Source organism: Loxodonta africana, chromosome 13 (genome assembly GCF_030014295.1).
Source record: "Loxodonta africana isolate mLoxAfr1 chromosome 13, mLoxAfr1.hap2, whole genome shotgun sequence".
Classification (NCBI taxonomy): Eukaryota; Metazoa; Chordata; class Mammalia; order Proboscidea; family Elephantidae; genus Loxodonta; species Loxodonta africana.
In genome coordinates, this window is record NC_087354.1 from 75,433,784 (window position 1) to 75,450,816 (window position 17,033).

Here is a 17,033-nt window from a genome sequence, read left to right on the forward strand (position 1 = left end):
TGTGCGGTGTGTGCGTGCGCGCGTGAGCGCAGGGGAGGGTGCCCCGGACGCTGCAGCAGAGGCTCCTTTGTGGAAGGCACTTGCCTGTTCAGAAGCCAGCTGGGCCCCTCCCCTCGCTTGTTCCACTAGGACACCTGGTCCTTCTTCACAACTGGGTTTTCTTCGTCTCCCGCCGCCCTTACTTCCCTCAGCAGCGGACGGCTGGGCCCGCACCAGCCTTTGGGTGCGGGAGCCAGCGCGCCCCGCGGCGGCGTGCAGACCCTGGGGCCCCGGGCAGGTGGAGGCGAGCGCGGCGCCCGCGGCGCTCGGAGTGGAAGGGGCGGGCTGGGACGAGACGGAAAGGGCGTGCTGCCCTTTGCGGCGGGCGCCGGGAGCAGCCTCGGCTGCGGCATTGTTACCTGAGGCGGCAGCTGCGCCCCGCCCCGCGCCGCCCTGCCCCCTCGCGGTCTCCGGCGGTGCCGGCTGCAGTGACCGGAGAGAGGCGCGGCGCTGGGAGACAGCGGGCGGCCGGCTAGGGTGCGCGGCTGGAAGCTGCGGGCAGTCTGCGAGGCGGGAGCGGGAAGCTGCCGGGGAGCGCCAGCCGCGGGTGAGTGGGAGCCGCGGGGCCTGGGCAGGGGAGACCGCGGCGCTGGGGCGCGGGGAGCAGAGACTCCCGGTTCCGGAGGGCCTGGGTGGGGGGAATCGGTCAGGAGCCGGGCGGCAGCGCCGAGAAGAGCGGCCAGTGGCCTCGCTGGGAAGGCTGGGGAGGAGGTGTGCGCCCCCACTCCGGCGACTTTGTTGGCCGTACTCTCCGGCCGCAGAGGGCAGTGATCGGCCCCCTGAGGAGAAGACACGCTCCGTCGCGGGCCGTCTCCGGGTTGGACGTGGTTTAGCTTTAAATGCTAAGACTTGTAGATTAACTGCGTCCCCAGCTTGTCCCCGGCCCATCCGAAAGCAGGAGCCTAGTACAGAACGCGCGACCCGAGGCGCCGCGCTGCGGACCCTCGCGGGTGAGGAGCCACGACTTCCCCTCCTGACAGTGGTGCGGGCTTGGCGGGGACTGAGGCTGGACGACACGGACCGAGGGCCAGGTGATGCTGCTCTCTCACACTCCTTCTGGCCCTGCTAAGTTCAGGTTAGAAGTTGCGCCCCGCTCCTGTAGAAGTTTGAGGAAGAAGGGGGTGGACTGGCGAGTCACCCACACGGCGCTGCGGTGCCACCAGCTCGGGGACAGCGGACTCCCCGTTTAATCCCCCAACCTCCGTTTAAAACACCGGGAGTCTCCCGTATGTTTTTCTCTCCTCGTCTCGGCTCCGTTTCCGCGGAGCCGCAGTGCGGCCGCGGGGCTTTCTCGCCTGTGCCCGGGACACCGATCGGGGACGTGGGAAGAGGCCGCCGCGGAGGTTTCGCGGGGCCGCGGAGACCGGGCGACAGTAGCAGACACCCTGTCCGCGAACGCGGAGATCCCCATTTCGTTTCAAGCGTGCCACCTCCACCCCTCAAACTCCCCGCTTCTGTGCAGCGGCCCCCGAAGAGGGGCGGCCGCCGGGGTTGGGGTGGCGGGGGGGGGAGGGCGGGTTCTGAACCAGGGGCCCCTCGGGGCGAGGGGTGGGGCCGAAGCGACCCATTGCCCGCGCTGACCCGCCGGCGGAGGGGCCGGGAGCGCCCAATCAGCCGGGGGAGGGATGCGCTGGCGGGGCGGCTGCTCCAGCCGCTTCTGCGCCAGGACCGGGAGGACGCACGGCGCTCCCGGGAGCCGGAGGCTCAGCCCTTCCCAGGCGTCGTTCGGTAGGACCCCGGCTTCGGCCCGCTCGGACCCCGGCGTCGGCCCGCTCGGGGCCGCTGTCTCCGCATGGCCGGCGGGTGGCCTGGCTCCAAGCGTGCCCTTGTCTTGCGCTGCGTCGGCCGCAGAGCCCGCGCGCGCCTGTGGGCGTCTATCTCCGCAGAGCACCGGCGCCCCCGCCCCCGGCCCTGCGCCCGCCCGCGGAGTGCTCCGGCTCGGCCCAGATAAGAAACGCCGGCTGCTGGCTTGCGGCTGCCGGCGGGGACCTCCCACTCGCGCATCTCTGGCTGCCGCCGGGCGCTGGATACAGGCCCCCGGGGATTTGGGTGGACGCGGCCGTGTGGCCGCCACCGGCGGGGACTCGCGACCCCTAAGAGCCCTTTGTGCGGCCGTCCGCCGGCTCCTGCGGCGGAGGCGGCCGCGCTGGTGGCGTTCTGGTGAGTGGCTGGTGCGGGATGCCGGGCGCAGGGTTGGGGGCGGAAAGAGGCAGTGGGCTTAGCAATGCAAAGACCTGGGAAACTGCTATATGCCCAGACCAACTTGAAAAAAAAAGCAGTGCCCTTGGTGCCCTACACACCGAATGTCTTCAGAACTTAGTGGTCAGTTTTTAAACATCTGTTTGGACAGAAATCACCCCTAGAGCCCGGCCGTCTGTGACCCCCCTCTGCTGGCCCACAGTTGGCTTCCTGGAAAGAGTAGCAAACGCTTGCCTGCCTTCCCTCTAGAGCATCCTTTGGCGCCCATGTGCTTGTATTTCCCTTGGTGATGAGACACTGAGAAAGTGAAAATGTACACTGAAAACTAGGCGTTCTTCCTCCGCGCTCAGGGTGTTGCTCTCGGGGTGTTAGGCATGTGACACGTTTATGTTGTGCCACAGATTAAGCGCGCTGAGTGGAAACACCGTGTCTTGGGCCTTTTTACTGCTGAGTGGAGTGCCAAGGGGAATAGCTGGAAGTCGGCATCGCTGGTTCACTGTGTGGTTGTATTGATTGACGTTCTATATTTAATAATCAAGGAAAAATTTGAAAGATAAGTGGGGGTGGTGGAGGAGCCTTTTCTCAAGTAGTGGAGTGAGAGCAAAAATTCCATATTTTAGAATTGCCTGTGCTTTTCCCACCCTTTCTTCTCCCAAAAGTAAAATAGAGATTTGTGTTCCTCAGCCTCTTCTCTCCAAACCTGTTTATCATCCAAAGGGTGTGGGCTAGTCTTTCTGTACCCCACCTCATCTGTGACACATGTCAGAAATCTGGGAGAAAGGTTTTCTGGCAGATTTTTCTTGGAGTTACTTTTAATTATTGCTCACCCGCAGGGTGAGTGACCAGCTGAACAACCAGGCCCCACTGACTTTCTGTCCAAAATTCCACGGCTCTAAACTGACTTTCAGGAACATGTTTTTCTCTTAAATGCCCTGTGAGATGAAGTACAAAGGCTCTTTTCTTTCCTCCTGTGCACTCCCTTCAAGAGAGTGGCGCTTTAGGGACGTTTCTGACCAAGGGTAAAGCAGTGTTGGCTGTTTAGCAAGAGAGCTTTGGGGGAAGGGCCTCAGGGGCTTCTTTGAAGACTTTTATGAACTTTCTCGTTCTAAGACTTTTTGCTTGTGGACCAACCAGACTACATGACCACAGTATTCACTTATTAAAATTTCACGTAGTTAAAAGATACTCAACCAGGAAGGTCCAGCATCAGACACACCTCTAATGGACCCTGATTAGCACTCAGGGGACTTGAAGAGAAGTTTGAATCTTCAGAGCCTAACAGTGGCAGTTCTGCCTTCTGTCCAGGGCCGGGCATCTGTTCTTAGAGATCAGCCTCAGCAGCCTTCTTTCCTACCGCTGAGGTCCCCAGTCTGTAGGTGAGATGTTAAATACCAGCCATCTCTGTCTGTCCAGAGGAGATTGATGGGACACTTGACATTTTCCACACAGAGCCAAGGCAGTCTCCGTTGTCCTGGCGGGCATTATGCGTTTCCATCTTTATGGTGGACAGTACCATAGTAAATCCAATGTTCTTTTTGTATCCTGTCTTTAAATATCTCATGGGGCTGTGGAACGGGTTAGAATGTCTGTTTGCACTGTCCTTTTCCTACCGTCTCTTCAGACTTTGGAAATTCTGGACCGTGGGGAAGCCCCACTGAAGTCGTGCTGGTAGCGAAAGCATTGACATCTTGGCTAATCACTGCTGGTGAACTGATTCATTAGAAGCTGTTGGGTGGCTAGGATCCTTGCTTCTTGTTACCCTGGGAGAAAATGAGTCAGACAACATACCGGGGGTAGTGTTGTAAATTTTCTTTTGTTCCCTTAACTTTTTTTTGAAGAACATTCCTTCTTCAAATAGGGCAGTGGTTAGAATCATGTGATTGCGTAGCTAACATGTGTCACTTTTTATTTTAACAAGCCTTTATCTGGAAGAATTGCATTCTTTTGGGGCTTTGGTATGAGAAGATGGTGATGTTGCATACCCTCTGAGGGTATACCCTTTCTCACTATTAGTATCTCTACATTTTCTTTGTGAAGTTTAATGGCACTTCTGTGCATATACTTACACAGCACTGGATGAGTTCTAGCTTTCTAGGTTGGAAATGTTTTTTTGCTCATCATCGTTCTCAAGAGGGATGAACAAGTCAGCGTATCTGAAATTGGAGGTGAAATGGAGAGCTAGCAACTCTTCTATAAATGGGATATGTAACGTACACAAGTATTTTAAAATATGTAAGGGTAAACTGCCAGAATTACCTGTACAGTCTTGAAAAAAGAAGAGTTCAAATATAACTATAAATTGTAATTGACAATGAGTCATTTGCTTTAGGGAGGCCAACTCTGAAAACAGCCTAGTTATGCCCTGATGATACTTACGAAAACTCCTTCTAAAAGCCAGTTGGCTCGCAAATGAACTATAAACCTACTTGGATAAAATTTCCATTTCTACTTATTTAAAAAATTATCCAATTAACAGTTGGAAATGCCATTCCCTATCCACACATAGACAATTTTCAAAACTTAAATATTCGAATGTTTCGTAGTAACATTTGTTCTTGTAATGCAGAGATAATTTGATATAGAATCACTGGGTGTTGGAAAAGACAGATCTCACACACCTCATTATTTAGGAAGTGGGGAATGGAAATATTAAAGGTATGTTTCCAGCAGCCAGGGGCAACTTGGCATTTTGTTTATGAACCGAATACATATTTTAAAGCAAGTATAATGCTTGTGAAAATGAAGGGAGATCACATACATGGGACACCAGTTTGTTGTTGCTATTAATAATAGCTGTGTTGCAGGCACCTTGATAAAGACTTTACATGTATTAGCTTATTTATATTTATACAAACCAGTGAAACAGGTATATTTTCATATTATACATGAGGGTGCTGAAACATAGGTAAAATAACCTACCTTACCTTGGGTTGCCCATCTGGGAAGTTGCAGAACTGGGATCTGAGACAAAGGAGCCTGGAATCTCCACCTCTTCATCCCAAGGCAATCATGCCTTCGTATATAGTTCTGTAGAAAGCATTTCATAATATTGGAATGAATGATACTGGTGTACACCCAGGTAATGAGGCAGTATGGTTTGACCAGTCTGTCTTTGTAAGTATGGGCCTTCATGAACGATGCTGTCAAAGGATAAGCACGCTCGGAAGTCCAGGAATACGCCCGACATGTGGCACTTGGTGATCTGGAGGGAACAGCCCCTTTTCACACTAGCGTGGACACCCACTTGGCATCCTGCGCGGGGTCTCTTCCTCCCATCCCCACTTGCCTATTCTTATGCCTAAACAAATGTAGTTGTTTGGTCCCTGTTTTTCCATCAGGCCTGTCACAACCCAACACCAAAAAAAGTTTTTTCAATTTAATAAAAACACAGGCCACCAAAATAAGTTATTGACTGTGTGGATAAGGGATAGATATGTGGCCTTAGGTAGGATATGGGCAGTGTGCCTTTGTGTGTGTGTACTCTTCTTTGTGAATTAAATGAATAGTTTTTTTTTTTTATAAGGATCAGCACAAAGCTGGTTCCAAGGCGGAGGTTAAACATGTTCCAAATGTCGAATTTTTCCAAACCTCTGTTCCACTCCATCATCTCTAACGTCAGTGACTCCCCCGCCCCAACCCCAATACTCCCACTCTCGTCTTTGGGTTCGTAATTCGCTGCAACATCTCACAGAACTCACGAACCATACTTAGAGTTAAGTGGTTTATTAGGGAAGTAACAGAGTACAACTCGGGATCGAGATCAACTTGGAAGTGACAGGAACAACTCAGGACGCAGTTCCTCAATCAGGACAGCTTCTCCTCGCCCTCTGCCACCGGGCCCTGCTGGGGGCCTTCTTGGGCAAGTGCCGCACCTCTTAGCTCTGAGGATCGGCAAGCCCCACCACAGCCGTCTTGCACCCTCTCTCACTGTAATACGGAAGTATTAAAAGTCCTCTCTCTCTCTGTCTCTCCTCTCGCTCCCTCTCTGTGTTTCCCTTCAAACCTAGTGGGATGGCAAAACTGACCAATCCGCTTGTCAGGGTTTGAGAAACCTTATTTGTATGGTCCCACCCCCAGGAGGGTGCCCTGTACCTTATATATATTATTAGCAAGCTGTCCCCTTGGTGAGCCACAGGCACTCATTTGCTTAGTCCCACCCAGTCATTTGGTGGGAGCCACAAACTATGGCTAGAAGGGCCATATGAAGTAATTCACTGCACTGCAGAACTGTCTTGCAGAAGAAGCAAAAGAGGGGGGTGTGAGGAAAGCTCTCGTGGTTTCCAAAGAGTGGCTTAACTAGAGTCAAAACGATAGCTTTGGAAGGGACGATAGAGGTCGTTTAATGTATCCCAGCCTCCTGACTTCATAGATGAGAAAAAGTGAAGTCTAGGGAGCCAGAAGACCTCTAAAATGGGAAACAGTAAAGCTTCATTTAGAGCTGGAGCCTTTACTTCACATCTAGTGTTCTTTTCTCTATGCTGAAGGAAGCCACATCACCACTTAGAGCAAGAACATGGTGGCCCCAACTCCAGGGAAATGAGTTACGCCATTATTTTGTCATCTCCAAATGTCCTCCTACTACGAACAAGATGGAAGATGCCTTTTGACCCACTGATTGGTAGGGAATGTGCCCAGACTAGAGAAAGGCAGGGTCATTCGTGCCTTACATTTCAGCAATTTTCTTCCCTAGGGCTGCGCATCCATTGCCCAAAGAGAGGGAACCAGTTAGTAAGCATGTAGATTACTCATAAAATGAGCAATATTTGCTGAACCTTAGTGGATTTTCAATAAATAGGCACTTTACTGTTTAAGAAAAGGTTTCCTAATTGGGCGTAGTGTTACTTATTTGACAGCATTTCCAAGTAGTAAAATCTGGTTGGTATTTAGGAAAGTATTAGTCTCTTTTCATGCACTTTTGGATGTGTTAACCCTCATTGATTTTAATATCCAACTAATGTGGGAGAACCTTACAGTTGCCTCTGGAGGGAAAAGCTATACTGATGTTGCTTATACTGACTTTCAAGTTGTTTTCTCTTTGTAGGTTTGGAATATGACATGAAGCAAAAGTGCCTTTTTTGTCTGGTGGCAGACCCGTGGGTGAAAAAGTATGACACAAGTTTGATGTTTGTGTCTGCTTTCTCAAGGTCAAGAAATTATCTCCTTAGAAGACAACAGTACTATGCATGTTATGAATTGTGTCTCCTTGGGCAGTGATAAAGAAAATGGGAATATCGCCACAGCAGGTGGATTCATGATTGGGCAAACGCCACCACCAGTGTCTCCTCCACCTCCTCCTCCACCCCCTCCACCTCCACCATGTCCGTTTTCAGGAGAAGGGTTTCTTTCCTCTCCTCCTCCCCCGCCACCACCTCCACTACCTGGGGGACCTCCAGTCCCTCCTCCGCCTCCAGGACTGCCCCCACCTTCTCACGTGAACGGATACAGTCACCTTGGGAAGAAGAAGCGGATGAGAAGCTTTTTTTGGAAAACCATTCCAGAGGAGCAAGTCCGTGGCAAAACCAACATCTGGACCTTGGCAGCCAGGCAACAGCATCACTATCAAATCGATACCAAGACCATCGAGGAGCTGTTTGGGCAGCAAGAAGACACCACCAAGTCTCCCGTTTCCAGGAGAGGAGGAGCTCTAAACTCATCCTTCAGGGATGCTCGAGAAGAGGTAAGAATGGGGTGTGAAGGGGTCATCTTCCACACAGTGCATTGTGCTCTGTTTGGGGTGTGCAGGCATTTCAAAAAATTGCTAAACTTCACTAAGAAAAAAGACAATGCAAGCGAATGTGCCCTGGAAATGATAGCAATGGCTATATAGGCTGGGCTCGAGCTGAGTAATACAAAGTGTGCGTGCTGCATTCTCCCAGACATCCCTGTGGATTATGACCTCATGTAGAGAACATGCTACTTGGGGGCCATGGCTCTTGGCCTCTCAGCCCTGTCCTGTCTCTAGCACATCTGTGTGGTTTCCCTGGTGGAGAATTTTGCTGAAGCCCAGTAATGTTAGTCTCCGTTGAAACAAAAACTGAGTTTCTGAACTAGACTGGTAGCTATCTGGGGTTAACTAGGCTGTCTGGGACAAAACGCCTTTTGTTAAATCACGTCATCAACTAATATACATCCTATGGACTTTACCCTTATTTCCCCCTCCAGTTTTCCTTCAGCAAGTGTTTTTGAGGTGGCCTTCATTCCTCAGACCTCTGAACTAAATTATGGCCATTGTGGAACAAAGATTTCCAGAGAGCCGAAGCATCGCTCTGTTTCCAGATAGACTTTACGAGAGGAAGTGTATTTCCCAGGTAACACTAAATGTGTTACTTAAAAAAAAAAATAAAGCTAGCAGTTGATAAGAAGTTAATGGAAAGCAAGACCCCAGAGCTACAAGTCGTCAAATATTGCGGAAACTGAATAAAAAACTGCACTTTTAAGTACTCTTAGTTTAGAAACACGAAAATAGAGAAGCCTCTACTTGCTAGAAGAAATAATTAGGAAGCCAGGGTTTAAAAGGAAAGAATGCTCTGTGCTCCTGTGTGCGCATGTGCACATGCACGTACACGCAGCAACAGAAGTCCATCGTTTTTTTAAATCTGCTGCGAAGGAGCAGAGAAAATAGGCCAAAGATGGAGTTGACTAGATAAGGAAATGGGCAGGGCCCTGGAATGAAGAAGTAGCTTCTATGCATTATTGACTCCTTGAGCCAACAATCTTGTCCTCTTTTCCCTTTCTGGCTGAGGAACATGTCAGCTCCTCTCCATCAGTTCACTTGGGGACCCGTAAAGCTGGCTGCATGATCCCCTGTTGAAATAGCCAAGAGGCTATTTATTATAAAGTGCAGAGAAGGCTAGAGGGCGGGGGTTTAAGTCAATGGGAGTGAAACAGCTAGAACAGAAATAAGGAGAATGTTGACACAATGTGAAGAATGTAACCAATGTCACTGGTCATTATGACTGGAAGCTGTGGAGTGGGCACTGGTTTTGCTCCAAAAGTAAAATAAAATACTAATTAAAAAAAATAAAATAAGATGCAGAGAGCAGCGCGATTAGAATTGCTTTAGTGTAAACAATGAAATAAATCTGAGAAGGAAGTCTTCAGGAGAAACCTTAGGGCCCTCCAGTACTGAACAGGCTTTCTCTGCCTCTTTCTTTTTCACAAAGACCTTTTTTTCCCTTCAAGTATCCTTTCAGTATTGGAAGGAGCAATAAATCATTTCCTTAGTATCCTGGCCTTTGCCCCAGCTTCCAACAGAGGTTCCTTATTGTACAGTAGGTCATTTCTAATCATGTCTACTACTCACTGAGATCCAAGAGTATTGGAGGCAAGAGTGAATGGACGTGGGCTGGAGTGCATGTCCCAGGAGAGCACCTGTAATAGAAGAGACCCGCCTATATGCCGCTGGGGTGGCAGCAAGCCACATGACAACGGGTGGCATCCTTTATGAAGGGTGGACATTTATTTTACCAATTGGTAGTTTAAGGGTGTACAGGGAACTTGCTGCTTTATGTTTTTGAATTAAAGAGAGGTTAAGAATCACTCAGGGAACAAAACAAGACTAAAGGGGTGCACCAGCCTTGAGGCAGGGACTGGAAGGCAGGAAGAAACAGGAAAGCTGGTAATAGGGAACCCAGGGTTGAGAAGGGAGGGTGCTGACATGTTGTTGGGTTGTTAATCAATGTCATAGAACAATGTGTATGCTAACTGATGAGAAACTAGTTTGTTCTGTAAACCTTCATCTAAAGTACCATAAGAAAAATAAATATGTTTCCCAGGTGGGGGGAATATCACTCGGGGGGGAGGGAAGTGGCAGGGGTATGGCACCTTTTCCTGGCTATGGCAGAAACAAAAATATCCATTTCCTTAAAAAAAAAAAAAAAAAAAAACTTTCCCTTCATCTTTCTCCTGTCCTGTACCCAGCTGGATCTTTACTTTTAGAACTTGTAGGTCTTGATCTTAGAAATAGCATATAGAAAGAAATATTAAATCCCCATGATTATGTATTATAACTAATCTAACTCTTCAACTGTTTAATATTCAGGTTATGATAAGTAGTTCAGGTATAGATTTAGGTGATATTGTCACATAACAGAGGTCATCCAGAATTATTTTCAGTTTCTTCTGCTGTGTCCAACACAGGTAGAAGTATTATATATATATATTTTTTCCATAACAGAATATAAAAAAAAAAAAAAGAATATAGTACAAGCTATTTTCTTTTCTCATTAGATTTTCTTCTAAAGAAGTTATAACTCTTTAGAGCTACAGTCTAAGAAAGGTCAGTAATGAATCCTCCAGCTCACTCTCGAGTAAGCAAATTCCAAGGTTGAAAGCAGTAGCCCTCCATGTGGCCTGGAGAACACCTTGAACAGCATGTTCAGCGGAAGGACAGACCCAGAGCCTGGATGCATGACATCAACACTTTACAACTCAGGCCGTAATTCTGGAGGTTGAGATGTGCTGAGGATCAGATTCTGTCCCCTTAAAACGTAATAACCGCCTACAGAAATGGCCTGGCAGTATGTGGCCGGCTTATACTTTAAAGGGCTTATAAAGTCTTATAAGTAAGTTCCATTATACCCCAAAAGGAGAAGTTGTTGGAAGATAGGAGAGGTTTGAGCTTGGGAATGGCCAAACTGAGAAGGAACGATACTGAAAACAGTAAATTAGAGCAATTAGTAGGGAAAACAAAAAGGTTATAAAATTTTACTAGGCTTATACCCTTGTTACCTAAAAATTACCTTGAAGAAACTACAGATGTGATGGTACAATAGTGATTAAACCATAATAAGGTAATTAGAAATAGCAAAGATATACTACTGGGGATTTAAAAAAAAACGGTTTAGCTGCAACTCCACCTTCTTTGCAGAGTTCACTGATGTCACCCCTCAGGTTCCATTGGTGCCTGCCGATCTGTTACCAGTGTTCCTCCGTCCTCCTCAGAGACTCACACACTAATGTTGGTTGGGTCTGTATGTGTCTCTTTCTGCCGTAGGACCTGTTATCCTCCAGAGAAAAGTAAATGTAACTCAACTGGACAAAATTGAACCAAGGGAGCAAAAGGTCTTACGAGGTATCAAAAGATCAAAATTGAGATTCACATACACACACACAAAAACACAGTTGTTAACATTTGAAATCATTTACCACGATGGCTATAGCAATATTACATTGACCAGATAGGAAATAACTAAAATTGCTTATTAGAAAAAAAGGGAGAGTGGGAGAGAGAAAGGAAGAATGGAAGGAAGGAAGACTGCTTTTGCTAAATTTATGAGAGATGATGTTTTCCTTTCCTACATGGTACTTCAGGTATCAGTCTATCCCAGCTAATGTTATGATCCCATATATTCTAGAATTATGGGACATGGCCATAATAGAGTGTTTAAAATGTATTTTAAAAAATAATATACTTGAACTGGGTTTTCATTTCTTTCTAATGTGTGGGAGTGGGTGCAATTCCCAACTGACAGGCAATCAAAATTTTAAAAAAGGAAAACCACCCAAAACCAAAAGCTAAGTTCGTGTTGGAGGCTACAGGAAGATTGTTTTGCTTTTCAGAATATGAAGTGGAATTGAAATAACCACTTTTTAGTGTTACTTAAGTAGGTATACTGAAATGAACATGGTTTAAAAAGTTTTCTTCCTTTAGAGGACATGAAAGGCAAATTTTGAGGTGAATTGATACTAGGTGAAGGAACAAGAATTGTAGGGAAGAAACTAGGAGAGCTTCTGGGAGTTTTTAGGGAGGGGGTGGTGCAGGCGTTCACACACCCTCTTCTAAGGAGCGTAGTACCTCTGTCTTAATGTTCCCAAGGGCCACCGAACCACAGGCCATCCAGCAGTCTGTGGGGTGACTGTCATCACCGGCAGGTCTCCCTCACATCCCAGTGGGAAATTCTTGGATTGAGTTGAATGCATTACCTTACGTTGTAGCTCCCCTGCTCACCAGGAATGGGTTAACTCTCTCACATGTCTGTCAGTTTTTTGTACTGTGGGGGCTTGTGTGTTGCTGTGATGCTGGAAACTATGCCACTGGTATTCAGATACCAGCAGGGTCACCCATGGAGGACAGGTTTCAGCTGAGCTTCCAGACTAAGACAGACTAGGAAAAATGACCCGGCAGTCTACTTCTGAAAAGCATTAGCCAGTGAAAACCTTATGAAGAGTAGTGGAACATTGTCTGAAACAGTGCAGGAGGATGAGCCCCCGAAGGTTGGAAGGCACTCAAAAGATGACTGGGGAAGAGCTGCCTCCTCCAAGTAGAGTCAACCTTAATGACATGGGTGGAGTAAAGCTTTTGGGACTTTCGTTTGCTGATGTGGCACAACTCAAAATGAGAAGAAACAGCTGCAAAAATCCATTAATAATCGGAACCTGGAAAGTACGAAGTATGAATCTAAGGAAATTGGAAATTGTCAAAAATGAAACATCGATATCCTAGGCATTAGTGAGCTGAAATTGACTTTAAAGGTCTTATAAAGTCTTATAAGTAAGTTCCATTATACCCCAAAAGGAGAAGTTGTTGGCAGATAGGAGAAGTTTGAGCTTGGGAATGGCCGAACTGAGGAGGAACAATACTGAAAACAGTATGGCCATTGTGAATCATATAGTCTACTATGCTAGGAATGATAACTCGAAGAGGAATGGTGTTGCATTCATCATCAAAAAGAACGTTTCAAGATCTATCCTGAACTACAACGCTGTCAGTGATAGGATAATATCCATACGCCTACAAGGAAGACCAGTTAATACGACTATTAGTCAAATATACGCACCAACCACTAGGGCCAAAGATGAAGAAATAGAAGTTTTTATCAGCTGCTGCAGTCTGAAATCAATTGAACATGCAATCAAGATGCATTGGTAATTACTGGTGATTGGAATGCGAAAGTTGGAAACAAAGGAGAAGGATAAGTAGTTGGAAAATATGGTCTTGGTGATAGAAACAATGCCGGAGATTGAATGATAGAATTTTGCAAGACCAACGACTTCTTCATTGCAAATACCTTCCTTCACCAACATAAACAGCGACTATACTTAAAAAAAAAAAAAAAAAAATACACAGGGACCTCGCCAGATGGAACACACAGAAATCAAATTGACTACATCTGTGGAAAGAGACGATGGAAAAGCTCAATATCATCAGTCAGAACAAGGCCAGGGGCCGACTGTGGAACAGACCATCAATTGCTCATGTGCAAGTTCAAGCTGAACATGAGGAAAATCAGAACAAGTCCACGAGAGCCAAAATATGACCTTGAGTATATCCCACCTGAATTTAGAGACCATCTCAAGAACAGATTTGACGCATTGAACACTAGTGACCGAAGACCAGATGAGTTGTGCAAGGACATCATCCATGAAGAAAGCAAGAGGTCACTGAAAAGACAGGAAAGAAAGAAAAGACCAAGATGGATGTCAGAGGAGACTCTGAAACTTGCTGTTGAGCGTCGAGCAGCTAAAGCAATAGGAAGAATTGATGAAGTAAAAGAACTGAACAGAAGATTTCAAAGGGCCTCTCGAGAAGACAAAGTATTATAATGACACGTGCAAAGAGCTGGAGATGGAAAACCAAAAGGGAAGAACACGCTCGGCGTTTCTCAAGCTGAAAGAACTGAAGAAAAAATTCAAGCCTCCAGTTGCAATAGTGAATATTTTCTGTGGGGAAAATATTAAATGACGCAGGAAGCATCAAAAGAAGATGGAAGGAATACACAGAGTCATTATACCAAAAAGAATTAGTCGATATTCAGCCATTTCAAGAGGTGGCGTATGATCAGGAACCGATGGTACTGAAGGAAGAAGTCCAAGCTGCTCTGAAAGCATTGGCGAAAAACAAGGCTCCAGGAATTGATGGAATATCAATTGAGATGTTTCAACAAACAGGTGCAACGCTGGAGGTGCTCACTTGTCTATGCCAAGAAATATGGAAAACAGCTTCCTGGCCAACTGACTGGAAGAGATCCATATTTATGCCTATTCCCAAGAAAAGTGACCCAACTGAATGTGGAAATTATAGGACAATATCATTAATATCACACACAAGCAAAATTTTGCTGAAGATCGTTCAAAAATGGCTGCAACAGTATATCGACAGGAAACTGCCAGAAACTCAGGCTGGTTTCAGAAGAGGACATGGAACCAGGGATATCATTGCTGATGTCAGATGGATCCTGGCTGAAAGCAGAGAATACCAGAAGGATGTTTACCTGTGTTTTATGGATTATGCAAAGGCATTTGAACTATGTGGATCATAACAAACTATGGATAACACTGCGAAGAATGGGAATTCCAGAACATTTAATTGTGCTTATGAGGAACCTTTACAGAGATCAAGAGGCAGTTGTTCGGACAGAACAAGGGGATACTGATCGGTTTAAAGTCAGGAAAGGTGTGCGTCAGGGTTGTATTCTTTCACCATACCTATTTAATCTGTATGCTGAACAAATAATCCGAGAAGCTGGACTATATGAAGAAGAAGGGGGCATCAGGATTGGAGGAAGACTCATTAACAACCTGCGTTATGCGGATGACACAACCTTGCTTGCTGAAAGTGAAGAGGACTTGAAGCACTTACTAATGAAGATCAAAGACCACAGCCTTCAGTATGGATTACACCTCAACATAAAACAAAAATCCTCACAACTGGACCAATGAGCAACATCATGATAAACGGAGAAAAGACTGAAGTTGTCAAGGATTTCATTTTACTTGGATCCACAATCAACAGCCATGGAAGCAACAGTCAAGAAATCAAAAGACGCATTGCATTGGGCAAATCTGCTGCAAAGGACCTCTTCAAAGTGTTGAAGAGCAAAGATGTCACCCTGAAGACTAAGGTGTGCCTGACCTAAGCCATGGTATTTTCAATCATATCATATGCATGTGAACGCTGGACAATGAATAAGGAAGACTGAAGAAGAGTTGACGCCTTTGAATTGTGGCGTTGGCAAAGAATATTGAATATACCATGGACTGCCAAAAGAACGAACAAATCTGTTTTGGAAGAAGTGCGGCCAGAATGCTCCTTAGAGGCAAGGATGGCGAGACTGCGTCTTACATACTTTGGACATGTTGTCAGGAGGGATCAGTCCCTGGAGAAGGACATCATGCTTGGCAGAGTACAGGGTCAGTGGAAAATAGGAAGACCCTCAACAAGGTGGATTGACACAGTGGCTGCAACAATGATCTCAAGCATAACAACGATTGTGAGGATGGTGCAGGACCGGGCAGTGTTTCGTTCTGTAGTGCATAGGGTCGCTGTGAGTCAGAACCGACTTGACGGCACCTAACGACAACAAACAACTGGTAGGAGAATGTAGGCTTGTAATAGAAGGAGCCCTGATGGTGTAATGGTTAAGCGCTCAGCCGCTAACTGAAGGGCCGGTGGTTCAAACCCACTGGCTGCTCCTTGGGAGAAAAGACCTGGCAATGTGCACTGGTAAAGATTACAGCCTAGGAAACCCTATGAGGCAGTTCCACCAGTCATTTAGGGTCACTGTGAATCGGAATTGACTCGGTGGTACACAGCGGAAAAGCTGGTGAACTCTGTAGTCCATTGGCTGCATCTGCTGTTGCAGACACTGACTTCAGTGGTGGGCCTGCCTACAGGTCCTGGGCTGTCCGAAAGAGTGGGTTATGGATTGACTAGAGGGGAAGGGGGGCGGGGTGGCCCGGGCTCATTCATGAGCCAGGTTGGTTCATCCTGTTCTTCTTCAGGCGAGATGTCTATGACTTCCAAGCTTGGGCAGCCAGTGAGTCCCCAGAGATCCTATGTGCAAATTCCATTGCCCTGAGTGATTCCAAAGCACCACCCAATCCCACACAGATTCGTTTCTCAATTGCCCAGCTTTGAGGCTGCAAGCATTTGGGAAGTAAGATAAGCTAATTTGCATGTGTAGTGACAACTGTCTTTAAAGGACTTCAACAACCACCTCTATAAACACCTCTGTAGAAGGGTCAAGAGTGGTAACTATGAGAAAGAGGCTCCTAATGCAGAGGAGGTCTAGGGATATCAGGAAAGAGTGGGCTGTCCCCACGTTATCAGTTGTCTCGTTTTCTTTGGTTTGGACAAGGTTCTGGGCTTTGATTTCCCTCTAAGTGCCCAGGTTTTTCCTTAGGGGATATTACTGACTTCCTTAAATTGGTGAATGGTTTCTGAGGCCCCACCTCAAGCTGTGAACAGCAGTTCCTTGAGGCTGTGGCTGCCTCTTTATTGAATGTGGTGGGCTACTCCTTTAGGGCTAAGGAAGTCCTTAGGCTCCTGGCAGGTGTCTTAACTGGTAGGAAAATGACTTCTGTCCATCCTCCCACAGATACAACTCTAGGGCTACCAGGGGACTTGGCCAGGCACTGCAGATGGCTTTCTATAAATCTGCCCCCCATTCCTAAAAAAAATCCCCCTGTGAATACCACTAGGGGCCCTGGTGGCACAGTGGTTAAGAGCTTGGCTGCTAACCAAAAGCACATAGTTTTCTGTCCTAATAAATTTAGATTCCTCTTTTTAGGGTGAGCTTTCCTTGTCAAAGCGTGTTAAGTTTGACCTGTTTTCTTCTCACCCTTTCTTTTCCTCCTTCTCTCCCCTCCTTTCACACTGAACTTGAACTGAAATCCCTGGGTAGGATTCCAATAAGAAGCCTGCCCTTCTAGCTTTGGGAGTTTATTTTATGGCTGGCAGGTGATTGTATTAATATGAAAAAAAGCTCTGGGTTAGTAAATAATGTGGTGGTTTAAGATTAGTCTTCAAAAGAAGGCAACCATACTTTTGTAAAAATTTAACCTCATAGCCAGGA

The 17,033-nt window shown here is 46.9% G+C and overlaps 1 protein-coding gene across 1 annotated transcript in view; it reads left to right on the plus strand.

Annotated features, from left to right (window-relative positions):
- The first annotated feature begins 2,376 nt into the window (after window positions 1-2,376).
- The window catches only part of FHDC1 (FH2 domain containing 1), a 46,803-nt gene continuing 32,146 nt past the window's right edge, over window positions 2,377-17,033 (plus strand). Inside the window, exon 1 of the mRNA XM_023557114.2 lies at window positions 2,377-7,915. Coding sequence (XP_023412882.1) covers window positions 7,418-7,915 — 498 coding nt within the window. The 5' untranslated portion in view covers window positions 2,377-7,417. The remainder of the gene's footprint in view (window positions 7,916-17,033) is intronic.